Source organism: Micropterus dolomieu, linkage group LG16 (genome assembly GCF_021292245.1).
Source record: "Micropterus dolomieu isolate WLL.071019.BEF.003 ecotype Adirondacks linkage group LG16, ASM2129224v1, whole genome shotgun sequence".
NCBI classification, from domain to species: Eukaryota; Metazoa; Chordata; class Actinopteri; order Centrarchiformes; family Centrarchidae; genus Micropterus; species Micropterus dolomieu.
In genome coordinates, this window is record NC_060165.1 from 20,418,815 (window position 1) to 20,446,381 (window position 27,567).

The 27,567-nt window shown below is 37.5% G+C and overlaps 1 protein-coding gene across 7 annotated transcripts in view; it reads left to right on the forward strand.

Annotated features, from left to right (window-relative positions):
• The window catches only part of dgki (diacylglycerol kinase, iota), an 86,328-nt gene that overhangs the window by 40,076 nt on the left and 18,685 nt on the right, over positions 1-27,567 (forward strand). For 3 of the 7 annotated variants that reach the window (XM_046072171.1, XM_046072175.1, XM_046072177.1), the window contains exons 2-20: positions 2,182-2,290; positions 5,834-5,929; positions 10,193-10,267; positions 11,708-11,764; positions 11,910-11,978; positions 12,068-12,136; positions 13,191-13,307; positions 14,049-14,123; positions 15,168-15,263; positions 15,855-15,937; positions 16,377-16,437; positions 16,531-16,644; positions 21,474-21,599; positions 22,302-22,380; positions 22,697-22,752; positions 23,974-24,036; positions 25,053-25,126; positions 25,931-26,042; positions 26,161-26,247. In XM_046072171.1, coding sequence (XP_045928127.1) covers positions 2,182-2,290; positions 5,834-5,929; positions 10,193-10,267; positions 11,708-11,764; positions 11,910-11,978; positions 12,068-12,136; positions 13,191-13,307; positions 14,049-14,123; positions 15,168-15,263; positions 15,855-15,937; positions 16,377-16,437; positions 16,531-16,644; positions 21,474-21,599; positions 22,302-22,380; positions 22,697-22,752; positions 23,974-24,036; positions 25,053-25,126; positions 25,931-26,042; positions 26,161-26,247 — 1,618 coding nt within the window. The remainder of the gene's footprint in view (positions 1-2,181; positions 2,291-5,833; positions 5,930-10,192; positions 10,268-11,707; positions 11,765-11,909; positions 11,979-12,067; positions 12,137-13,190; positions 13,308-14,048; positions 14,124-15,167; positions 15,264-15,854; positions 15,938-16,376; positions 16,438-16,530; positions 16,645-21,473; positions 21,600-22,301; positions 22,381-22,696; positions 22,753-23,973; positions 24,037-25,052; positions 25,127-25,930; positions 26,043-26,160; positions 26,248-27,567) is intronic. The other 4 variants (XM_046072172.1, XM_046072178.1, XM_046072174.1 and 1 more) reach the window with 3 other exon arrangements.

Sequence of the window (27,567 nt, forward strand, 5' to 3'; positions counted from 1 at the left end):
TCATCAGGTTACCCTGTGTGTAAGTGGACTCCTCTTTGTCCTGGTTGATAAATTTAGACAGACGGCCACTGAAACTTTCAACAGGGAGGTCAGATGCTGCGGGCAACCTTTTCCACTGGTACACACATTCATTCATTCATTCCCATGATTATCAATTTACTATAAAAGTAGTGCTTTTTTGCCACGCTGCCTAATTTAGGAATTCATATAGATATCTGGAACATATCTGGAAAAGAATAGACGTTTGTGTGAAACATATACAGATATTGTACATACACACAAAAACATGATCTGCTTTGTCCATTTTTGGTGTTTTCCCCGAAGGTGAGATTTAACTTTTCGATCTGGGCACCAAACAACTAAGTTTCAGCTTAAAGTGAATGGTTACAGTACAGTCTGTTAGTTGAACTCCATGATAAAGATAATGATGATGACGCAGTAGATAAGACAGATGTGGTAGACCCGTGGTTCGATTCCCACCAAGACATCCACCAATGTGTCCCCGAGGAAGACTCTAACCCCTAGTTGCTGACATTTTTAGCAATTGTAAGTCGCTTTGGATAAAAGCATAAGCTAAATGAATAAATGTAATGTAATCTCCTGTGATGGGGAATGCGAAATTCACCCGTGTTTAGCCAGGGAAACCATAACACATATAGTACTGAGCACAAAATGTCAGAAATCCTACCAAAACCACGTACTTGTCATAGAGAATGACAAAAAGTCAACTCAATCCTATAGCAAAAGAGACATTGTCTGAAATTGTCCATGGCTCCATGGATTCAGATAAACTTTAAAAAATGTTTCTGGAATCACTTTTAAAAGCATCTGTATATCAGTTTTCAAACATATGCATCTGTAAATATTAAAAATTGACAATATACTGTATACTGTAGATGTAATAAATACATCTTTCATGTGATTTTGTGCATTTAAATCAGTTCCACTGACATTGCATCGCACCTCAATCCTATGTTCTTGTCACATGGTCTGAAAACAGTTTAAGGGTTTTTTATTGGGTGCACTGAATAGTATATTTTCTTTTATTGCAGAAAAATGTTTCAGCAAGTTAATATGCATGTTGACACCCTGAAAACTTTTTAATCTGAAGTATGTCTCTACAGCGTTAAATATTCATGACTACATAAGCAACAGTCAAAGCTAAGTTCTGGGGGAAAAAATCAATTATATATTAGTTTAACAGGTAAAGAAATCAGGTAATGTGCTTCATTAGCCCGTGTGCCTGTGAAAACAGTTGGATAAAGTCTTCAGAAGTTTTCTCCTCCTGGGCTCAAAGACTGCAAGTAACGGAGAAACCCGTATGTGGAGTTTAAATAACATGGGTGTTTACCAGGCAGGGAGGTCAGAGATCCAGAAGTGGCAGTTTACTGTTCGCCGGCAAAAAGACTATGTTGGGCTATATAGATATATTGATATTGGATTAAATGCTATCATATTTGATTTGTACTTTTGCACACATTTAAACATAAAGATCAGTTAACCTGTCACTAGAAGTACTACTCACATTTTTCCAAATTGGACCAGTGAGAAAAGCACAAATACAGTCAAATACTCTCTCTCCTGTAAAATAACCAGATCTTTGGCAGGAAATGTTGTGTTCTTGTAGGAAGCCATTGCTCACACTAAGAAGCTGAATGAGAAAATAGGTTTTCAGAATTGTCTTTTGCTGGTTTATTGTTACTGATAATTACTAAATGGACTGTTAATGCATACGTAGAGAGATGGTGAAATGATGAACATCGAAACACAGAGAAACGTATAAAATGGAAAGAGGAAGTATAACTGGGCGAGAGTTAAAACAGAGAGAGAGAGAGATGACTGCTGACTCATCCTCTGACAGAACGGATCTGTCTCCGTCTCTCTCTTGTCACCCCAAAGTGCTGCTGGCAGACTCTCCTCCAAGCTGTTGCCACTTCTCCTCAACCGAATATCTCCAGCTGAACCCGATGAAATGTGGTCGCACAACATGAATAATTAATTTACATACTAAATCATACCAAAATCCAGTTCTCTGAGTGATTTAGCTGCTCTTTGGTGAGAAAGCTGTGCCATGCATGAGGATGACTGTGTTGATTTCTGCTTCACTGTCCCTCTCTTTACAGGCATTTCAGGCTTTGATTGTCCATAAAAGTTTATTGTTTGTTTCATGTTATTTTTTAGGAAAGCAATCTCCCGTTCAGGCCTCCAGCACCTCGGACCACCCCAGCCCTCCCTGCCCCCTGCATCCAATGGGCCCAACAAGGAGCTACGTACCGGCGTGGACTGGACGGTCAGACATGCACATACACACATTTTAAATGACTGAATATGAATAATTATCAGATTTCTCTTTGTTCCCTGTTTCTTGTTTATGTGCATTTATTCCATATATGTTTATGTTTTTCTAGTTTTTGTACATAAACATGCTAAAAAGCAACTTTTTCCTTGCCATTGTTGTGCTTGCTCATGGTGGGACTGGTTAGGTCTAGTATAGAGTGCGGTCTAGACCAGCTCTATATTAAGGTACAATGTGAAAATGTCTGTTATGAATAGTTTATTATTTTATTATGTGTTAGGGATGTGACAATAAATCGATACGGCAATATATCGTTGTACATTTTTCCATGATACCGATCCATAATATAAATTTTTTAAAAAGTGCTTCCTGAACATCCTGAGTGACATACTGTGCAAATACTTAAATTACATGTTTCCTGAGCTCTGTGTGAAATAAAAAAGAGCTGCTAACTTCACTGTCTTGATCTGCTAACGTTACTCTACAGCTTCTGCACTCCACACAGACCAGCTACAGCAACCCCAAAGGGTCAAAACTCAAACCCAATATTCCCAGTGGCCTAAAAATACAGGAAGAGAAAGGGTAGCACAATGCTGTGTCACTGAACAGTTATTAATATAATGTGTATGAAATGTAATGTAAAATGTAAAAAAAATCAGCGAATTTACATTTTATGTGCCTTTTATAAACAAATGTTTTGATAATAATTTTTCATCGTTGCCCTATAGTTTTATCGACAGACTGAGCAGAATTGTGCTGTTTTATAACAGTTTGGATTTGCAGCAAATAAATAGTAAACTTTTTCCTGGGCATTTTGTGTTAATAGTTAGACAGATATCGTGATGTATTGCTTTAGGATTGTCAAGCGGTATATATCAATTATCGCAGAATTGCTGTATCGTTATATTACCGTTATCGTGAGCCATGTATCGTTTATCGTATCATATCGTGAGGTACCCTGTGATTCCCTATTATGTGTAGATCTATCGTGTGTGTGTGTGTGTGTGTGTGTGTCTGTGTGTATGTGTGTGTGTGTGTGTGTGTGTGTGTGTATATATCAAATACTGCACAAAAACACAGTTGTCCCAGGCTCCGTAGTCCTTTTTGGCTGAGTCATTGAATAACATTTGGATTTTATGTTAACAGATTTGTTAGCAGACTGGTTTCAACAGCCGTATGTTCATGTGGAAATGAAAAGCAGCAATTTCTTTTGGGCTTCTGATCATTAATTTTCAAGTAATGATAAGAATCTCAAAAGAAAATTGCTGCTTTTCGTCTTGATAACTGAGAGTGTGTCAAGACATTATGGGATTTGACTTTCTCTGGGTTTATTCTGCAATATTTAATGGATTTCATTTACATAATGACAGACAAAGTTAAAGAGAAATTTCCAAACACATTCTGCTTTGAAATGTAGGAAAGGCCTAATGCGTAGGGAAATGCCAAGCTGATATAGAAAGCACTCTGAAAAATGTCATGAAACTACGCTGTTAAAAAAGTACAACTGACATATTTATTTCCGTTGAAATCCATGTGAATAAAAATGCTGAAGCCATTTCACCTTACAAGACATGCAAACATTCATGTTTGTGCATTTAAGCTGCAGCACTCAAACCTGATACCCCGGGCAATTTGTGATCTTGTGATGACAAAAAATATTCCTTTCATCGTTCACAAGAGTGTGCAATTTTGTAAAAGGCCAACATTTTGACAGAAAAAGGTCAAATCAAGAGAAAGGTTAGACATTTTCTGTAATGAGTGACATTTTCCTCATATGTCTTTTCAGGCAAAGCTTACTTCCAGGATGTTATCACCTCCTAAATCTGACAGTAACAGTCTAACAGTAACTAAACTGAATAAGTTACAGTGATTTCTTAAAGAGTTCTGTAAATGACATTTGTAAACATTTTTTGGAAAATCTACTGCAAATTCTGTTGTTTTTGTCTGCAGTTATCACAAGACCCTGTTAGAATTGATTTTGCAAATGAAAGTCTGAGTTTCTGAAACAAGGTTGGCAGAAATAACTGCCAACTTTACCTTGTTTACAAGTGGCCAAAAGGAAGACAGGCATGCTTCTATTTTTATCTGATTCATCAAGAAAAGAATGACTTTGACTGAGTAAACTGGTTTTTACTCAGAATCATCAGTGTATGTGCAATTTCAATTAAAACAAACCAGACTCAGTAGAGAAAACAAATGAGGCACTTTGGGCACACAAACAGCGTCCAAAATACTTTAAAATCATTGAAAATAATCAAAAAACAAATAAAAATGAATGTGTTACCATGGAGGCTGAAAGTTTCAAGTGATCTTGGTCAACTAATAATTTCTCGCCTTTCCGTCACTTTTGTAACAGTTTATTATACTGTATAATAAGGCTCTGGGCGAATCGTATTATGAAGAGTAAATAACACACTCTGTATTATGAATTGCAAATTATAAGTAGACAATGTATGCTGTTGGCCCACATCTGAGAGTCCCCTCTGGCTCTGTCTGCAGGGACACTTCCACCACGTCATCGCTGGCCTTTAACTCTCTGCATGACACAAACACACACACACACTCATTTATAATCATTGTACTTAATCACTTATTAATATACACTTAGGGGATGATTTACTACGGCTTTATGGCCCCCTTTTAGATGCTGATGAGTTAGATAGCGTTTGTCAATATTCACATTTAGTAAAATGACAGGTTAGAGGCATAAAGTAGAACTGTTTTAATTAATGTATTTTTGGGCGTCGCTGCTGTATGTAGGATCGCAAGGAATAAGAGGAGGAAATGGAAATGTTTACAAATTGCCTTTGAATGTGATTTACCGTGGCTGATTGTCTACTGTGGCAGAAGCAATTTTGGCACTGATTTACCGTCAGAGACAAGTGAGAGACAGAGGGAGAGATTAGAACAAGACTTAGATAGCTTTGGCTCTTCTTTTCACAGTCCAGTGATGTTTGGCCAGTTGGTCACTTGTCAATATTTCAACAATAGCTATGTGACAGTGAAAACTGCGATAATTGCATCAGCAACAATGCAGCACATTCGAAGAACTGTGTATTTTGCACTTTCTACAGCAAGACCTCTTTCTTTAACACAAATTTATCTCGACTTTTTGTCCATAAATTACCATCCTCTAAGACTAGCATTTGGGAAACAAGCTTTGCATTGCATACTATTATGACTGATCTGTTACCCACAGTATTTTTGTCGCTGTACATTCTGTTTGGACTCATTCTCTTACAGCAAAAATGTCGCTAATACAAATGTATTTTACTCCAGGTGTGTGTTTGCACTTGAGTCGGTAGCTCCTGCAGTGTTTTGATTAGCACCTTGAATTAACATGCGCTGTGAAATTACACGCCTACTCAGCAGCGACAATTATGTGCTTGACACACTTGTTGACCGCTCTCACTGCAGACTGTTTATGTGCATATGGTTGCAGTTTAATGTGAGCGAAAATAGTCTTAGGTGAGAGATGCAAAGATAATGTGAGTTATTATATCATTGTTTCCCTCCCTCTTGTCTGTGTCTCTGCAGGAGAATGCAGTGAATGGGGATCACCTGTGGATGGAGACGAGTTGTTCAGGAGAGCTCTGTTATCTCGGAGAAGACACCTGCCTACTAAAGACTGCAGTGAGTAGTGTACACGCTGACCACTCCTGTGTGAGATACAGTGACATTTATATGGTAAGTTTAGTTAAAAAGCCTTTAGCCTCTGAGACGTTAGTAAGTATCCAAATTGAATGCTAGTATTTTATCTTAGTTTTATTGTGTTGTTTTGCATTCATGGAAAATAGCATTAAACAGATTTAAAACAGATGTAAAACAGTCCATACAATGGACCTAGGCCCAAATATAATTAAACCAAAGTACAGTACAAATACAAATGCTTTAGTATCTGGTGAAATGGAATCTTATGTTGAAATGTACTGCAATACAATAAAAATAAATTTATTAATCCCACTTGGGACAATTTGTTTAGAGCGGCTTGTTTTATACAAAACACAGTAACAAACAAAAATAATAAAAAAGTAAGAATGGAGCTAAAAGTAAAATGCTATAAATAGAATTGATAAATAAACTTGATAAACACAATAAAAAGATCAAATTTTACCAACCAGCATGTGCAGACTTGACAAAATCTTACCAAATACTCAACAAGTTATACTTAAAGGTTGCAGCTGTGGCCCAGGAGGTAGAGTGGGTCTTCCGCTAATCACATGACTGGTGGTTTGATCCCCTCCTGTCCACCTGTTGTCCTTTGCCAAGACACTGAACCCCAAACTGCTCCTGGTGGTTAGAACAGCTGACTGCCATTGGGGTGTGAGTATATGTGGGATGGGAGACGCAAATTGTAAAACGATTTAGGTATTTTTTACAGATATTTTTATGTTAAGATGTTATATTGTATACTATTACATAGTGTATACTCTACATGCATGTTTTTAAATATTCAGCTATGTTCTGTAAATCCATATATTGATGAATTTATTGATACAAAAAAGTAATACCCTGGGGGACAGACAGTTTTTATGTTGCCAATTTCAAAATTGTTTTCCGCTCCCCATCAGTGCACACACTAGAAGACACAGTCTCAGTCCCACTAGTTTTTGCAATAGAGACAGCGCCCATAGTTCCTTTCTAAATTACTAACACAAATAGACCTCTGTCACAGATTTCATGTACTTCTGAATGATGACAGGGGGTCATGACGGACTTTTTGCCTCAGACTGTCCTAAGTATTTACAGACTTTGCCTTAAAAGTTTATTTAATTATTTAAATAAAAATGTTTTCATTGTTGTCCAGTAAATAGGTTCTGAGGCCTGGTACCGGTCTGCAGCCCTCTGCTCTGACCTTCTATCCACAAGTAATAAGCCTATGCAAATCCTAATAGCTGGCCTGTGGAAAATATCACTTTAAAAAATATTGAGAGCAGTTTTAATGATACAAACAAGAGTTAATCCTGTCTTATGTAAAGCACTTGCCTTGTTGTTGAAAGGTGCTACACAGATAAACCTGCGGCGTGTTCTTTGTATCATTGACAACACTGACTGGAAGACATCTAATATTTGATTTTAAAGTGGTCCATATTTTCAAAGCAGGTCTTTTTATCTCTGCGGTAGTCAATATATTTCAGAAGCATTTTTTGTTGTTGTTATATATGTTGAAATTCTCGCAGGACTGTAATAAGCACTGCTAGTCATTTCATTTGGTAAGATTTGATATTGATGATACACGTTAATGTAATGCCACAGTATTGCAACTATTGTTTGCAGCTGTTGTAAAGTTTTCATTCTGGATTTCACATGAAAATTTGGACTTAACAAATAACTGAAATCTAACTGTTCAGTCAGAAGTCAAAAACTGTTATTTTAGTGCAGTTGTACATGCCTGTAACTAATTTAAAGTTGCATATATTTTAGATTAAATGTTTTATTTACAACAATATTTACAACAAAATATAAAAATAACATACATAAAATATGGTCTACTCCATCTCCCCTTCATGATTCAGGAAGTCACAGAACAGGTGGTCCGAGCGTTCTGGGAATTGGGCGTATCGTATGCTTCTAGTCTTAAATGAAAATCTTAATCAGCTTTATTGCCAAGTAGGTTTACACGGGAATTTGGTTTGGTAGGCTGGTGCATAACAATAAACAATATGCAGTCAGTGCAGCCTAGTAATTTACCGTTATGTTAAACAGGATAACACACTCAGATGAACCGTGTCTACAAAGCATGTCTACACAGCAGCTGCAGAACAAATCACTCAGAAAACAGAGAGAGTGAACTTTCACATTTACCACTGGTGTGCAGAGCTGTGTAGAATGTGTTTAAATTACAGGTATTAGGGACCCTCTCTCCATTTAAACACCTCTTACAACCAGCGACAGCACTTGGAACAGAGAGCTGAGAAATAACCTTTAGTACTGACAATAATGTAATGACACATCTGTACATTTTCACTGATGGTGTGTAATTACACTGAGTGTATAAAAGTATGGTGAGACTGCTGCTAGTAAGATGGAGCTGCAGCAAAAATAAATTCGCTATAATCTCTGTCATGTACTCAATTAGATAAATATTCCATCACTGCCACTTGCTTTTGGCTACTTAAAAGGGCAACCTGGCCTTGCTGGAATCTCAGATTGCTTTGACGAGTCACGGCTGACGTGAATAAACACATTCCTACCTGTGCTCAGCTAGATATGACTGATCGAGTCTCAAATCATGAAGTAAAAACCTGGCAGCCTGACAGAAGCTGCAGAAGCTTTAAACTCCACTCTGAAAATCATGTGAGATTCAGAGAAAATCTGTCACCTCTGTGGATGAATTCTCACAGTAGTTTGCAGGCAGACTCTGCTGGGGCCGCTATGACCTGCATAGAGGTCACATGACCTACAAAGAGAGTCAAACGTCAGTGGACTATTTTGTGTAGCCTTGTTAGCTTGTCTACCTTGTACTAGAAGACTTAATCAAGACAATGTAGTCAAACTTTCTTTAGAAAACATAGAAATGCACTAAAGCTTGTTAATCAACCTGGTGTGTAATGGTATTCTATCACCACTGTTCAGTTTTGAAAATCCAACAATATATCTCTAATTTGAATTAAGGCAAAAATTATCAAATTTCAAAACAACGATAAATATGAGACAAACACTAAACGAAACTTGAAGCCAACATCCCGTCTGAAATTGAGTGTTGCAGCTAAAAAATGGAAACACTCGAGTAAAGTACTAGTACTTCAAAACAGTGCTTAAGTACAGTATGTTAGTAAGCAGTGAAATATAATCCTGCTCACCTTCTTGAGACGCTGCTAGCTGTGAGTCCGACTCTCTAACGCTAGAGCCAAACAACCAAACCACTGCTCCTTAGGTATTGTGCAATGTGTCATATGCAATAGGGTCATACTTCCTTTCCATTTCGTAAAACTGTGGCCTTTTAAAGACTTTGTCAGTTACTTGAATGGCTGGCTCTCTGCTAACAAACACTTTTTAAACCATGATTGTATTGGATTATGTAAACCCTCAATACTAAAGAGTCATAAAGATCAGCTTGCAAACGATACCTACAAAAAAAGCCAGCGTGTGGTCAAAAAGTTCCTCCATTGTTGCAGTTTACTTATCAAAGATTCATCATTGTCCTTCATTTTAACAGTCGGTGCAAAATCTGATCACATAACCTTCCTTTACCAAGAAATCCATCAAATCAAGGAAGCAAGATGCTCTAACATTCAGAACGGTGTGACTGAAACTCTTTTTATGCGGTAGCCTGGATGTGTCTAAAGGTAAAACTATCTGCCCACCAACACCTGTAAATCTCACTGATGTAAAACAGCAATGTGTTGTTTTTACACTTCGGTTTTTGTTACTTGTTAAGAAGTAAACTTTAGAGCTAGTGCTGAGCCAGGCTAGCTATTTCCTCCTGTTTATTTTATGCTAAGCTAAGCTAAAACTATCCTGGCTGTAGCTTCATATTTAAGGGACAGCTGTCAATCTTCTCATCAAACTCTTGGAAAGAAAGAAAACAAGCGTATTTCACAAAATGTCCAACTATTCCTTTTAAGTTAAAGTTCATCTGTACTCTGGGCTGTTAGAAGACAAAGATCATTTTGTGTAGACACGAGTGCAGTTTAATGGTGCTACAGATCAGCCTTTTACTCTCAGAGCCATCAACAACATAAAAAAATATAATGCAAACATAATTCATGTATTTTATCATCTTGAGTCCTGATCTAAAGCGTTTTCAACTGAATGGGAAGAGAAGTAAATGTTTTGGAGCACCTTGAACAAACATTTCCGGGTACGCATATCATCAGTGTGCATTCTTGCACTGCTTGTGTTTGTTGTGTATCTGACCGCCCTCTGTGCTGTTTGTCTGTTTTCTCCTTTAAGAAGTCTGCCCCCAGGAAGAAGTGTGCTGCCTGTAAGATCGTTGTTCACTCTGGCTGCATAGAGCAACTAGAAAAGGTATGACACACACACAGTAACTTGCACAGTACATTTGTAGGCTATTATAGTTCTTCTAAAGGATGCAGTTCTACTCAACACCAGGGGCCAAATGCATAAAACTCTGTGTAGATTCACCACTAAAACTCTGTGCACACACAAAAAGATAATTTTGTAGACACATTCTTTTCGTCAGATTTATGAAGCCGCACACACGCCGGGTTTTGTTTTAGAAATCTCAATCATTGTGGAACTTGGTTCACATGCACAAGCCTCATTTCCACTCCTACAGTTCGCCATAAATGGACTTATATGCCTCCGAATCACTCATTTACATATCGAAAGTTGTGCCTGCTTCACCACTCATTAAACCTGTCAATGAAAACATCAATAAAATGCAACTTCCGGTTCTTCAACAGCACCAGAGCAGCTGTCATTACGTGCAACCATCATTTACGGTTGTGCCTATTTATACCGCCTTCACTACTAATTCATACCTGTAAACCATCATCGTGTGATATCTCTGTCATCATTATTAGTTGAGCAGTGATTAATTTATACACCTCTTATTAAACTACTTCCAACAATAAAATGAAAAGATAATTGACAGGGAAATAATGACCTGAATGTAAATAAAAAGAATGATTTTCATCACCCAAGCTTACAATTGCATTTTACTGAACACTGATTATTTAGATTGTTTCTCGCCTTATATTTCACACCACCTGCAGCTGGCTCTAGAAAACATGTGTACGCCTGGTCTGAAGTATGCGTGAGGTGCGCATATTCTTATTACGGAAACTTAAGTTAAGTTAGGAAAAGACTCTAATACAGGATTTTTCCCAATTTGGTATTACAGAAGCAAATCCCAACTCACTGCAGGACCTCTTATCTTCCTAATCCTGTCTTATCTCAGGTTGGGAAATCCTGAACACTCAATCCAACATCGCTTATGAACTTTCATGGCTGTTACCTAGCATCTGTTGCTTCTTTTTTTCATCTTGCCAAGCTAAACAATCTTGTAACCGTTGTTTTTTTTACATTGAAACATACAGAAACATTAAAAAAAAAAAGGCAAAAACAACGACTGCCACTTAACATCAAGACAGATTAATATGGCTGATAAATTGATGGAAAAGTGAAAGTTTGGACAGAACAGAAAAATGTGTCCTGTTTTGTGTCTAGTTTCTGTGTTATTTTTATTCCTTTTATTAAATGTAGACATGATATTCAGTATGAAAAGGTATGTCCTGACATACAGTATTGATTTTTTATGATTTTTGTCATTATGAAGAAACAATATAATTCAAAAAGTGTGTCTGCAGCACTTTTTGTCTAAGGATATACTTCAGTGTCATTGTATTAGTATAGATATATATATTCCATTCCATGCTAACACATTTTTTGGGACAGACATTATTTGTTGTCTTAATATTTTTTTATTTCTTTGTCTCTCTCTAGATTAACTTCCGATGCAAGCCAACGTTCAGAGAGGGAGGATCCCGGTGCCTCAGAGATGTAAGTGTGTGTACGTGTGTGTGTAAACATGTGCATGACCACATGTGAGAAAAGGAATTGTTTTTTGTTTGTTTTTTTACATGTCCTGTTTACACTGTGTGTGAAGAGAAAACGTGAACATGTTTAGCATTTCTCTCTCTGACAGCAGAACATACTGAGACATCACTGGGTTCACAGGCGAAGACAGGAGGGGAAATGTAGACAATGTGGAAAGGTAACACACACACACACACACACACATGTTGCTCTCAGTTATTATTGTTCATACAGACTGCCTCAGTGTATTTTTGTCTGTTTCTGCAGAGTTTTCAACAGAAGTTCTTCCACAGTAAAGAAATCATCGCCATCAGTTGTTCCTGGTGTAAACAGGCTGTAAGTATTTTATCCTCTGGTTAATCACTGTAGAGTAAAGCAAATATGTACATATATTCTATTTGATAAGATTAACTTTTTATAAAATTAATACAACATTTCCAATAACATTTCACTAAAAAAATATGAGCCTCAAGCAAGCTTCGCTAAAGAAATAGTATTTAGTTCCCAGTATTCAGGTCCTTTACTTAAGTACACATACTTATACAACACTGTGAAAATACTCCACTGCAAGAAAAAGTCTTGGATTCAAAGGTAAAAGTATTGTCAGCAAACCGTACTTAAAGTATCAAAAGTAAAAGTAATCATTCTGCAGTAAGATGCTCCCAGTGGTCAGTGTTTTACTATTATATATGATATTCTTAGATTAATGTCACTGCTGTATTAATGTGTGTGTTGCATTTTAATAATAATAATAATAATAATAATAATCTTTATTTGTAGAGCACTTTTCAAAAACAAAGTGCTTTAACAAGTGTAAAGACAATAATACCCAAGAGACAATAATACAAAAACAATACAAGATAAAAGCAAGAAAACATTGAAAAGACTGAAATACAGATAAATATAAAATTAGTAAAATACAATAAAAATAAAAGGGATAAAATAACATCAAATAAGATTTACTAATGTTAAATGTTTATGGTTGAGTTAATTTTATTTACTTTATATACTGTTGCAGCAATGCATCATTTTCTGATCATCATATGTTTGTAGCAAAGAAAAAAGCCATCAAACAAAAGTAAAAGTTCAATATTTAATGTAGATGTGTGTATAAGTATAAAGTTGCATAATGCAAATTCAAGGTACTTTACTTAAATACAGTACTTGAGTTTGAAATAACAACGGATGCAGCCTGAAATAACTATATGGTTTCACATCTTAAATGTGCAATACTACTAGAAGCTTCTGCACTTCAGACCAAATTTATGTTATTATTATTTATTACTATTATTATTTCCACATCTACAAGAAAGTCACGTGTCTCATTTAACACACAATAAAATTAATAATTAACAGAATAAATATTAACAAGGAGTTTTTTTTGTTGCAGTTTCACAATAAGGTGACGTGTTTCATGCTACACCAGATTGAGGAGCCGTGTTCACTGGGGGCCCATGCTGGAGTCATAGTGCCACCGTCCTGGATCATCAAAGTCAGGAAACCACAGGTGTACACACACACACACACATATATATACTAGGGGTTTCACGATTTCAAATCGAAATCAAATATCTATCGAAATTAGCTTTTGATTTTGACCTACAAAATCAAAAGTGGGATCTCTCCTCCCCTGCCTGCTTGTGCACTCGAAAGACAGCAAGCGTAGCTTACCGCCAGCCTGCAGCTGCGAGAAGCATCGCAGTTCTTTGATCAACCCTCGCTGTCCACTGACGCCACGGTTATCTAGCAAGTTTAGATAGTTTGCTCTGGCAGATTCTGAAAAAGAAATGTTTAAATTGAATCGAATCATGGATTTGGAGAAACGTAACCTCTAATATATACACGCACACACACACACACACTCCCATCACAGGCATCACTCACCTGTCAGTCCACTGGTTGATAAAGTTCACTAGCTGTCATGTTGTGACAGTAACGAGAAATGACTTTGTTGGATCTAAATTTAAAACTCTAAAAGAAGGCGAGTGTCAAAAACTGTGTGTGTACGTGTTGACATATGATTTGTGTGTGTGATTTTTGGCTATGATGTGATATGAGCTGACACATGTCTGATCTGTCTGAGGGAACTCTGGGTTTGTGTCCCCGCCATCACACACACACACACACACACACACTCATAAACATTATATCCCTCAGTCACATCACATGCTTCATTGCACTTTTAATTACCATCACAAGGGGCATGGTGACAGTGAGCTAACCGTTGAACTCTGTGTGTGTACCCTAGAGCTCACTTAAAAACTCTGCCAGGAGAAAAAAGCGGACATCTTTCAAACGAAGGACAAGCAAGAAGGGACTGGATGTAAGTAGCATGTGCATCATATACAACCGCAAAATGTATGATTTATTTAACATCAAACACGAAATACAAGCCATGTATCTTGACCACATGAGGTTTGTCAGACACTTACTTTGACAACATAGATCAATGAACATCAATTAACCTGTTGGTGTCTGTGTAGATGTATTACTAGGGGTGCAACAAATGATTATGTTCCTTAGAATCATCATTAATATGTTTTTAAATGATAATTCTATTTCTTATACTCGTTCATTAATTAGGCAAATGTTACCGTGTGTGTACATAAATTGATTTGAGTAATCTGGAGAGGAATGAAAAAATGTTATTAAATATTTGTGATTCCACACTATTGCCCTCTACATGTGTACATCACAGCCTGCAGAACAGCTCTTAATTCATTTGTATGCGCTACAATTACAAATTACATTTGTACCTGGCTACAATTATTTTTCAGCATAATAGCATGCATAGTCCGAATGTAACATTTATGTGAATAGTTGGATTTGAACCATTTATTTACATAATAAAAACCAAAAAAATAAATAAATAAAAAGTATTTGTACTAAAATGTGGGGGAAAATATGGAATTTGTTAAATGGAAAATGTGTAGGAACCCATTATATGTCTCCATGCATGTATATATGTACTGTGTACTGTACTGTTATATACATTGAAACAGATAATGTATGTGTGTATTTGGTATTTTATTTAGTCCTTTGTTCTTACTCTTTGTGCTAAATGTTGCACTGTTTTCACTTCAGTTATTGTATAGCCTTATGCCTGCCCTTTACAAAGCACTTTCTAAGTGCTGATTTTTATTAGTGCTATATAAAAATACTATTATTACTACTACTTCTTTTAAACTATGCAATGGCACAACAAAGTGAAACATTTCCATTACTAATTCTACAATCCTCAGATTTTAGAGGTGAATGTTTGACATTTTTGTTTGATAGTTGGTGATTCATTAGTCTGTTAGAATCCACTTTTTGCACATCTTTCTTTGTCTAACCTTTTCTATTTCTTCCTCTTTCTCGTCTTTAGGAGTCTAAATGGCGTCCGTTCATGTTGAAGCCTCTCCCCTCACCTCTCATGAAGCCCATCTTGGTGTTTGTGAATCCCAAGAGTGGGGGCAACCAGGTCAACAAACTTTAAATGTTTTTTTTATTTTTATCTGTTTGAGATACCTTCAAGCTAGCCTCATTTGAAGTTCCTGTAAAAACTACTTCCTCTATGTCTGTAAATCATTTACATTGCTAAAAAAAACAAATTTTATGAAAGTGAATTTTGCTTACAACCTTTCTACAGAAGACCACCATACAAGAGATATCAACATGATCTTGCATCTTGACATTATCAGATCTTAATAAATCTGTCTTTTATTAATTTACACCTCCACTCTATGCATCTCAGCAGTGTGTCAGTGGCTCAGGAATAACATATTTCTGCTTAGCCGTCATCAGGCTGTTTGGGCCAGAAGGCAACACGAGTTATTACAATCCAGTTGCTAATGACATAATGTTATGTGTCATAATAGAAAGGTGTCAATTAAAACAGGAATCATCATTGTCATTATAAAATGATGCTAGATTTAAATTACAGAGAAGTTTGGTAGTAATCACACAATTATAATGGGGTTTACGGTTGTGCAATTGTGACTGTACTTGTCAAGTATTTCAATTCTAGGTGTGTAAAACAAACTATATTAGGAAAATCTTTCTTTCTCTGCAGGGTGCCAAGGTGTTACAGATGTTCATGTGGATCTTGAACCCTCGACAAGTCTTTGACCTGTCACAGGGTGGGCTGCGAGAGGCGTAAGTACCCATTACTTGGGACAGTGTTGAGCTTTTATTAGAAATAACCCTCGTTAACGGTGCAGGGTTAAAGTCAACGTGACACTCTGACGGATTGGAATAGACTGGCTGACTTTTGTACTCTGCCTTATTTACAATTCCTGAGAATGCCTTTAAATGCCATTAATCTTGTTTTCTATAGCCTATTTAGTAATAATTTTCTACTTAAAGTCATCATTTCACATCACATTATTATCACAATCCACTGTTGTATCTGCTCACTTCAATTTTAGTCATTATCCTCTTTTATTCAAATGCACTGCTCATGGGTTGAGCAATTTTCATGAAACTTGGACCAATTATACCCACTTAAAACCAATCAGCACTGCTTTCTGCTGAGTAAGCCGCTTTTATTCTACAACCAGGCCTCTCTCGGCTTTGTGAACTTTTATATTGTCAGGTTGGATTTGTATCGGAAAGTGCCAAATCTGAGGATCCTTGCCTGCGGAGGGGACGGCACGGTACGACTCTATTCTTTTATAATCTATTCCTATTACTTGCATCCTATTCTAAATCTCTGCAGCTTATGCTTTTTTGTGTACATCTCCCTGTAGGTGGGGTGGATCCTGTCCACTCTAGATGAGCTACAGATGAACCCCCAGCCCCCGGTCGCTGTTCTTCCTCTGGGAACAGGAAATGACCTCGCCAGGACGCTCAACTGGGGCGGGGTGAGTTCCTAGCCTTGACTTCTGCCACAAAGTTGACAGTGGCAGGATATAGCAGCTTCTCCTCCCTGTATTTAATCATTCACAAGTGTCTGTTTTGTCACTTTAATGACTTCAGGTCCTTCATCCACATAGTAATTTTAAAGTTAAATGAAAGTGTAAATATCTCTGGGGTTATTGCAGCTGGAAAATTATATTGAGATGCAGCTGAGAAAAATAAAATAACAAGAACAATGCTACCTTCCAACATAATTTAATTAGAAATGTGTGAATGAAGATAGATAGATATATATATACACACTCACAAAAAAAACACACACAGCATATATGAACAATAACATCACCAGGGTAACTAGACAAATAAAAGAATGAAAATATCTAATAATTAAATGTAAATAAAGATCTAATTAGTGTATGCATTATGCCGAATATGGCCAAACATTTATATATAGTTAAAATAAATCTTAAGTTTACCTCCTCGACACCTCTGGGAGCTACAGAAAAGCTGGCCCACATTCCTGGAAGTTCTTCCTGCGTAACTCATCCTCTAAACCCTGACATTTAGCCACTGTCTGACCCCTCCAGGGCACAACACATCAAGTAAAGATGACACAGTCGTTGTTGACATTTAGTTTAGTTTACTTTATCCTGTGTCTGTTCTGTGTTAGTGCTGCAGATAATATTTTCTCTTTCTTCGTCAGACAGTAAAACCACATTAGTGGTTCACTGAAAATAGTCTTCCTGCTATGGGAAAGCATCACAGCAGTGTGTCCTCTACACTGAAACACAACATTTTAGCAGTTCCTTTTTGATTCCATTTTTGGAGTTTAGAAATCTAAAGGTCAAATTGGACAATACAGGGTATTTATACTTTTTGTGTTTGTCAGCTTAGTTGACACTGGAATATGTTTTTTTTTTTCTTTTAAGGCTGTAATAATTAGTAATTTGTTTGGTTGCTCAGTGCTACCGCTCTTATATTGGATTATATTGGCTATAATCAGTGTTTTATAGTAACTGTATCAATGTGAAAACAATGTGAAAGGTGTTGCTCGTACTGATGAACCTAGAGAGAATTATCACCTGAATCTGCAGCTCCGCTCGGCTTTTAGCTGATTGTTTAGCAACTTCACTGCTTTGGTTAAATCTCACCGCCCTTATAGGGTTTTTTTCAGCCACTGAAGGCAGCTGTTTTCAGAGTGAAAGCTTTAAAAAGCCACTGCACAAGACCTGCTCAGCAGCAGAAAGAAACAGTTAGCGCATAGCTGGTGATTATAGTGGAGCATTCAGCAGCTAAACAACCAGATTTTTCCCTCAGGAATTGGTAGAGACCAAAAACAGAGCTAAAAGAGAGTGAATATTGGACTTACATTAATAAGGTGACACAACCGCTAAAACAGATGTTACTAATGTAATAAGCAACTTTATACTAACAGGTTCGCCATATAAACTTAATATATACTGTATATAAAGGTGGATACACGTGGATTACACTGAAACTATAATCAAACTGGCCAGTGGTGACCACAAATGACAACAATCACAAGCTGGTGCCGGAGTCTGTTTTCTCTTTTTATAAAGCGAATCTCAGGCCCTGCTGAAACTTAAAATGCAGCATTCTTCTGTAGAAAGGCACTTTGGGCTCTTGAAGTTTGTTACTAAAATAAGGTGAAGTGCTGAAGCACCAAGAATCTGCCCCTTGACACACACATACACATTGCATAACTGTACTGCAACATAGAAGATGAGACCTTTTACAAGCACCCACATTCTTACATTAGGCTTTTCTTTAGACCAGTTATGTGGGCTTGTAGCGATGATAATACATGAAATGTCTCTGTATGAGTCAAATGAATATGTCATTTATTTTCCTTTTCATTCTTTTTCTGATGATATCAAACATTTTCTCAGTTTCTTGGTCTACATAAAGATACGTTTTCTTTGTTACATTACAATAACTTTATTAAATTTTTCTGGAACTGTATGTTGCCTTGGGCTTGAGCTGCACTATGATGGACATATATTCATAAAGGAATACACATTGTTTTGGGGAGACTGGGCTATTCAGAGATGAGGGCATGAACCCAAACTCCTGAGACCCAAATATCATTCACTTCAGTATCATAATGCCAGTAGTTTGCTCTAACTTAATGTGGCGATCGATGGGCCATCGACACGTAATTGACTCTCAGGATTGTGCTGAAGATGTCCTGAGACAGAGAGAGTAAAGGCTCGTGCAGACTAGACAACTTTCAGTGTCGGCCGATGGCCGTGCCGTTTACACTACCCAACTTGAAGTCTTTGTGGCGTTCACTACATGCGTTTGTTATTATAACAATAGCTATTATAAAGACAAATAATCTTGGTGAAAGAATGGATTAGCACATGCAGCGTGCAGGGATTGTCTGAGCTATAGAGAGAGCTGGAGGTGATTAAAAGTGTTTTGCAGGGAAAAAGTAGCTGCCCGCTCTGCCAGCTGCCTGCTCTCATTGGCTGGATGTGGATGTCGAGTCGTCGGACTCCTCCAGATATTTTGCATGCTAGATATCTGGCTGGCATCTGCGATGTGTCAGCGATGTGTCGGGGAGACGTTTTGATGCGTCGTTGAGTAGTTCACACGTAACGACGATGATCGCTGATTTACCGCTGATCACAGCCTGACGGTCGCTGAGCTCTCCGACTGACAAATCGGGCTAAAAATCGTGTAGTGTGAACTAGGCTTTAGATGCTTTAAACAAGGATGGGACTGAGTGGAAATTCATATCTACCATGTTTGTAATTAGTGTAATTAGTGTGTCCTCTTTGTCCTCTATTTCATTTTTTATCCACCCTGTCTTTTCCCCTCCTTTCTCCTCCTGTCCTTCTCTCTCCTCTCTCTCTCAATTTAGTTTCTTCTATTTATTCTATTTTATTTTCCCCCCTTTTCTTCACTTTCCTCCTCCTATATCCTTATTTATCTCCCCTGTCCTCTTTACCCTTTAATTTCTTCCCTTTTTTTTCTAAAACTGATATTTGCATTTACTGATTTGCCTTTTATCCAAAGTGACTTACATTTGAGGAACAACATCCAAGTATCAGCAATGCTGATAGTACAACTCTTAACGCTGCATCAATGGGATAGATACCTGGTCACTCTGTATGCAAGCATTAGTTACTTGAATTTGATTGGGGTGGCCATGGGTAGCCAGTGGAGGAGTGGGGTGGGGACATGAGTCCTTTTGGGTTGATTGAAAAGAGAGAGAGATTACCATGGCCTGCAGCAGAAGCTGGGTAGCTTACTGAGTTACTGGGAGACCCGCTAGGAGGCATTGCAGTAGTTGAGGCGAGAGATTACCATGGCCTGCAGCAGAAGCTGGGTAGCTTACTGAGTTAGGTAGGGCCTGATTTTTCTTATCTTGTATTGAACAAAGCGGCACAATGTTTGGAGTGATGGTTGAGGAGTCATTTTTTTTTTTTTTCATTCTTTCACTTTTTTGCTTTTTTCATTTCCTCCCACTGCTTTTCTTTGCTTTTCCTTTCCTCCTTCTCTTTCTGGCACTCAGTTGTGTTATTCACCACTGAATCTTCCCTACCTCTCTCTCTCTGTGTGAGTATGAATGATTCTGTGACTTGTCATGTGTCCCGTTGTGAGCTCTGCTGTGTGTGTGTGTGTGTGTGTGTGTGTGTGTGTGTGCGCCACTCCATGCAGTCCTTGGTACACTGATTTCCTGACCTTGTCCAGAGGGAGACACAACATAAAAAAGAATTCAAAAGAGAGATAGAGGATGGAGAGAATACTGAAAACAAGACAAAATATTCTCCATTAGAGAGACCTTGAATAACTAATGGGATGGAGTGAAGAACAGGAAAGGAGACAGACATGGATTGATGGTAGGATAAAGGGAGGAGAAAGGTGTGTGTCTTTTCTGTGAGCTGAGTACATGTGTGTTTGTTGTGCTCTTGTTAGCAAGGAGATAAGGCGGGAAAGAGAGACCTCAGCGGTGCGACAGATACTAGCTATTTGTTAGCGATAACAACATCACCCCTTCATCCCCCTTTCTCTTATTTCCACATAATCTTTCATCCCAATCATTTGCACCTTATTTTTTAGCCATTCATTCCCCACTTTCTTGTTTTCTTCCTCTTTTCCATCCCCTTTACTTCTATTTCCTCTCTTTCATCCTCTTGCTTTCCCTTTTGATCATAGACATAGTTTTTGTGTCGTCTTTTATTATTATTCCTTTCATTTTTAATAAGCACTGTATAAATAATGTCCACTTCTGACAACTGAAACAGCAGTCAACAAAACAGTCTTACCTCAAGGACCACTTACTTAAGTAACTGTTCTGGAGCTTTTGAGGGTATCACATGGTTGTCCTCAGCACATTGCCCATTGGTAGTTAGATTGTAGATGTTTAAATTTTCATTCCTCTTGAGTACTTCAAGGACTATTTGTTGATTTTGTTTTAAAGTTTACTTTTAAAGTTCATTCTCGACCACAGAAACAGCACAACCCACCACAACGTCTCTTCAGTAGCAGATGATCTGGAGCTTCACACATCATATCACATTGTCTTACTCAGTGACATGACAACTGGGCAACTCTACTGCTGAGGAAGATCTTGTGATATGATTGAAAGCTCCAGAATAGCTACTAAGTGGACCTTGTGGTGAGATGGTTTTGCCAACTACATAAATAATGTTACCTCCACACATATTCTGTCATGTACAAGAAAACATCCTTGATGGAAAATATTTAATTTTACTTCACCGGTACAAAGCTGTATATGTTATGTAATGCAAATTCCCTCCTTCTCTATCTATCTATATATTTGTGACCGCCTCTTTCTCTGCAGGGTTACACAGATGAGCCAGTGTCCAAGGTTTTATGTCACGTGGAGGACGGTTCGGTGGTGCAGCTGGACAGGTGGAACCTTCTAGTAGAGAAAAGTGCTGCGCAGCCAGAGGAGGGCACACAGAAGGTCAGAAGTCTGCTTGGAGTCTGTGTTGGCTGTTATGGTGTATATATATATATATATATATATATATATACATTAAAAAAAAGGTTGTTATGGTGTATATATATATATATATATATATATATATATACATTAAAAAAAAGGTTTACACACACTGCCACATTGTGAGGATAGTGGAAAAAGATGGACTACAGGGTTGACATTTTATTTGAAAGTTAAGAGCCCAGAATAAGGCTGAAGTTAAAGCCACTATGTGCAGGACTTTTATTATAGCATCTTTCAGGAGGTAGGGGGCCATTGCACATTGCATTATTGTTTGTCACAATGTATTTCCTGCAGCTCATCCAACCTGCACATTGTTTCTTTTTTCTTCTCTGAAAAATGCACTTACACAAAGTAATATCAAATGCTAGCAATAATCTGCATCTGCACTGACAAAGGTGAGAAATATAAAGCATGTCCTGTAGTTGCTTCATAGGTAGTAGTAATAAAAAATCCATACAGAAAATGTCCTAGATTAAAGACTTGTGTTTACAAAGTAGTTAAAGTAAGTAAATTTGGGTTATGGGTATCACTAGATGGATGGACATTATGATAGGATAGGAAAGTACTGTACCGTATACATGGATATGAGCTGTCTCTGTGAATAAATTGTATAATACTTATGCAAAACACTCACTTTAAGGTTCTTTCCTGCATCCTCAGCTACCTCTGAATGTGTTCAACAACTACTTCAGCCTGGGCTTCGACGCTCATGTCACCCTGGAGTTCCACGAGTCCAGAGGTCTGTGAAATCTATTTTAATGTCTTTATTTTGCATTTCACCCTGTATTAACTCTGTTTATATTCCATTAAGTCTTTCTCGTTCCCGTTAATGCACCCTACTCCACAGAAAGATGAGCAGAATAAAATAAATTATTAAAAAGGACTCATTCAGATACACACGAGCATTCATGCATGCACAAATGAGTCCGATTTACTCCCTGTCTTACTCTTCTCGCCTCTGTAGTTTTGTTTTTTCACTTTTTAATTCCACTAGCTTTGCAACATATTTAATGTATTCTCCTCTTCTCTCCTCCTTTCTGATTGCGTCTTTCCAGAGGCCAACCCAGAAAAGTTTAACAGTCGCTTCCGCAACAAGATGTTCTATGCAGGAGTGAGTGTCCCACTTGATTTATTGCACACTCACACACACACACAAAAACTTATAACAGCTCAAACTTTTCTGGTTTCCTCCCTTCTCTCTGTGTGTCTTAATAAGACACATGCAGAGTGTTCTGCAAGAATGATGGCTGAGAGGAGTAAAGAGTAAAGTAGGGGTGTGCGATATTGACAAAAAATTATATGTGGATATTTTCTGGGATTTTTTTGATAACGATAATTAATGGATGTTTGGCATCGTTCAAAAATGTGTTTCTAAAAGTCTTATATTGTACTAACTCGCTCTTGGTAATAGGATCATAATTAATGCCTACTAATGACATTAATGGAAGGTCGTCTTTTTTATTAACTTAAAACTGAAGAATTCAATATAATACAATATAAATAATGAAATCACCAGCGCAGGTATTACTGACATCAACCAGTGCAGGTATAACTAAAGTTGTTCATCTGCCGCTATATTAGCCGTCGATCCACGTCTAGCAATTCATTTTAACGACGTAGCTTGCGAGGCTGGCGGTGTCAGTGTATTATCCCTTGGCGCTGTTTGTTCGCTCATGTTTAACTTCAGTCATGAATTTTTCGGCTTATTTAATTCGAGACTCCTGACTGCAAGAGGGGGGAGATTAGGATAAAAAGCAGGGTGTGTGAAAGGCTTTAAAAAAGGAAAAGTTCTATTTTCAGCCATGAATAGTAAGTATGATTATAGTCCTAAATGCAATTTAATGTGGAGTTGTCTTGCCACCGTGCAATGCCAAATTTAGCTGCACTTACTAGTCATTTTAGATTAATAATGAAGAGTCAGTAGTGAAATATGCATCCCATGTGCTTCAGTAAACATTAGCATGTCATGGTGTTTAATAAATCACTTTGACTTTTTATTCTACACTTGCACTTACTGAATTTTTGATTAGCAATGTTCAATCAGAACTGGATTGTTTCTCCAGCTTCTTCTTTACGTCGGTTCTGAATTTGTCTGATTCAAATCAAAAAGTTTTATTCCGATCATAGAAAATCTTAAACTTCTTGAAACCTGCACATACTCTGCAAGGATGACAGATGTAAGGAATAAATGATGAGTGGGAGGTGGAGAGGAAGCGTGCAGCAGAGTTATCTCTTTTTAATGAGGGAAATGTAATGAACAGTAATTCTGTTTGATTGGGTCCTTTTCTCTGTGTGTGTGTGTGTGTGTGTGGACATGCTTGTGTCTTCGCAGGCTGCGTTCTCAGATTTCCTCCAGAGAAGCTCCAGGGATTTGTCCAAGCACGTCAGAGTGGTGGTGAGTGTTAACACACTCTCTCTCAGTCTGTATCGTTTTCCATGTCGACATGTCTGAGCAGCAAGTCGGCCTGGTGATTAAAAGGGCCGTCCTTCAACTGCTCTTAGGACACCCGCCATGCTGAAGTGTCCTTCAGCAAGACACTTAATCCTGATCAGGGCCACTACACTCCTGCTGACCACTGACCTCTTTGCTAGCATTAGACCAGCAACTAACTATTATACTACTAACTAACTATGTCAGAAAATAGTGAATCATGGCAATCACAATTTCCCAAAGACAAAGTAAACATATTTAAGTTACTTATAGTCCAAATAACAGTTGAATAACAAAGATGTTTAGTTTACCATCATATAAGTCTAAGGAAACTACAAAATAATCGCATTGGATAAATTTGAGCCTGTTAATTTTTGCCATTTTTGCTTAACAAATGACAATTGCTGATTTTTACGTCACATTTTTTGAGTGCTAACTAGGATCGCAAGTATCACATATCACATGTTTTAGTTTATAAAATAGAGTTTCATTCATTTCCTAAAACAGCTGGGCATAGTAGTGAAAGAGTGCATTTTGTGCCTATTTTGTGTGCAGATTAATCCACATTTGTTGCTCTATGGCAGAGAAATGAAATATATCAGGCTTTTGATTAACAGGCAATACTTATATTAGGATACATTCATTGTTGGTTTTTATCCTTTTATTGGATTTGTCAAAACAAGAAACAAACCTCCAGACATCACCACCGTCATGGGGCCTACAGTAGCAGACTTTCAGTAAACATGTTATTTTGCTGAACATAAGGTAATATGTTTAAGATCGAGAGCGAGAACATTGAAACTGAGAATGAAAACTAAGAACTGAAAGTGAAGCTTGATGCGACATGTAAAAGCCGGTAAAGGATGTGAAAAACTGTTGTTTCGTACAGTAAAGTCAAAAGAATTTGATACACGAACGCATGCACTCTATTTCTGGTCTAATCCATGAATTATATTTTTCACTTTCTTTGTCTCTCTCAGTGTGACGGTACCGATCTAACTCCTAAGATTCAGGAGCTGAAATTCCAGTGCATTGTGTTTCTAAACATTCCCAGGTAGGTGAATACACAGAGTCCATGATGCTGTAAAGAGTTTAGTTGCACTGTGGCTCTTTTTCTTGCAGTGTAATTTATATTACTAGAGAGTTCAAATGAAGTTAAAAACAGAAAAGAATAAAAAGAAAGACAAAGCAAGAAGCTTTAGACATAAATCTGATCATCAGAACCAGCAAAAGGAAAATCTTACAGAATAAAAATCAATTTTATACATCAAGACTGTAGTCGCACAGTTTGGAAAATGACTCATTTTACTAGCTACGCTAATTAAAATGTGACATTGTGCCCTACGTAGTTCTTAGTTAGAGTTGGACTGATAGTGTCTGAGAGTTTGCATATATAAGCAACATATGTCGTTTCCTTGGGATCATTTTCATGACCAAAAGTTCTTCTTGTATATCGTGTTTCCTTTGGAACATCATAAAAAAAAGTATAAGCGAATGCATAAAAAATCTAGTGAATACCTGACTAATACATTTCCTGTAAGTCAGGTTGTAGGTTCTCTTTCAGGGTTTGTACTCTGACACCACAGAGTTAAATCCTCCTACACCACCCTGGATTTACAATATTTAGAAATCAAAATATATATAAAAACAAATTTGCTTTCTGTAAAAAGTCTCCATCATCACCTGAAGTGATATTTGCATGTAATCTGTGTTGAAAAAACCTAAAACATCCAGTATATTGGTTAGCTGTGCATCTTCAACACAAGACCTGAGGTACCATGACATTTAAGTTGGTTTAGTGAACTAAGTGTTCCAGATTGGTTTTGTTTTTTTCACGTGTGTGTGTGTGTGTGTGCAGGTACTGTGCTGGCACCATGCCATGGGGAAACACGGGCGACCACCGGGACTTTGAGCCGCAGCGCCATGATGACGGCTGCATCGAGGTTATTGGCTTCACCATGGCCTCGTTGGTGAGAGAAACGGGAATAGAAAGGAAAAATAAATACTGAATAAAGCAGAGGGGACGCACAGAAAGAAGCAAGTAAAGGGAACCAAACCCTTGATGTAAATCTCCCTCTTGTCCACCAGGCTGCGTTACAGGTCGGTGGTCATGGAGAGAGATTGCACCAGTGCAGGGAAGTCATCCTAACTACCTTCAAGACCGTACCTGTTCAGGTGAGCACACACACTCACTGGCATCCCAGTCAGCCTCATTGCCAAATTATTATTTGACTGTTAGGTGAATGAATTTACTCTATTATTATATACAGATTGTATTTATAGAAAGTAAAACAAGATCAAATAAAATTATATTTTTGCAGCAGAAGAAAAATATGGGCATTAGGGGAATAATGGTTCATTATGTTTGTTTAAACAGGTATAAAATGTGTACTCCACATGCAGATTCGTGCATTACACATGGGGCGGCTGCTCAGGAGGTTGAGCGGGTTGCCCGTTAATTGGAATGGTCGGCGGTTCAATCCCCGGCTCCTCCAGGATACTGAACCCCGAATTGTACCTGGTGGCTGTTCTGCCAGTGTATGAATGTTAGTTTCTGTTTGAGCACTTAGGCTCAATGAATGAATGTGTGTGCAGATGTAGTGTAAAAGCGCTTTGAGTGGTCGAAAAAGACTAGAAAGGCGCTATACAAATACGGAGCATTTACAGTTTTGCTGTTATGATTGAGATGCTTTTGACTGCTTACAAATAAAAATGTGAAAAGTGATGATGTTTTGTCCATAGGATTCATCAAGTAGGCAGACATATAAATTCTACTTTAAATATATTCATGTGTGTCATGAATATTACCCTCAAAATGTAACTGCTTACTTTCATGTACCGAGTTGAGCAGTGTGTTAATATATAATTAGATATATTCATAAATGTTTTATGCTGGGATTCGCTCATATTTCAACATACTGTCTTGGACAGTTTATTCTGGGATACATTTAGGGCTGAAAATAACTCATCTGCTCACTAGTGGCAGCTATTTTTCATCTCAGATACAAAGAATCCAGAATACGTAAGAATTTAGGTATCAAGTTTAAAGTAAAGATCCAACAAGTGCACTTTGACTAGAACTTCTTGTTAAGAGTACTGAGGGGGATTATTTCATCCAAACTTGTGATAAAATCCAAACCTCAATATCTTTTAAGTATTGACAGAAATGTTTGCATAGCATTTGTTCTTTTCATCAGATATTTCCTGATCCAAAGTAAGTTATTTATCTTTTCGTACACATGCCACATGAGCTTAAATGACAGCAAACATACAGTGGCAGTGATGAAACACAGACAAGAACATACAGTGGGGAGAACAAGTATTTGATACACTGCTGATTTTATTTTAAATAATTAATTTGCATTTTATTGCATGACATAAGTATTTGATACATCAGAAAAGCAGAACTTAATATTTGGTACAGAAACCTTTGTTTGCAATTACAGAGTTCATACGTTTCCTGTAGTTCTTGACCAGGTTTGCACACACTGCAGC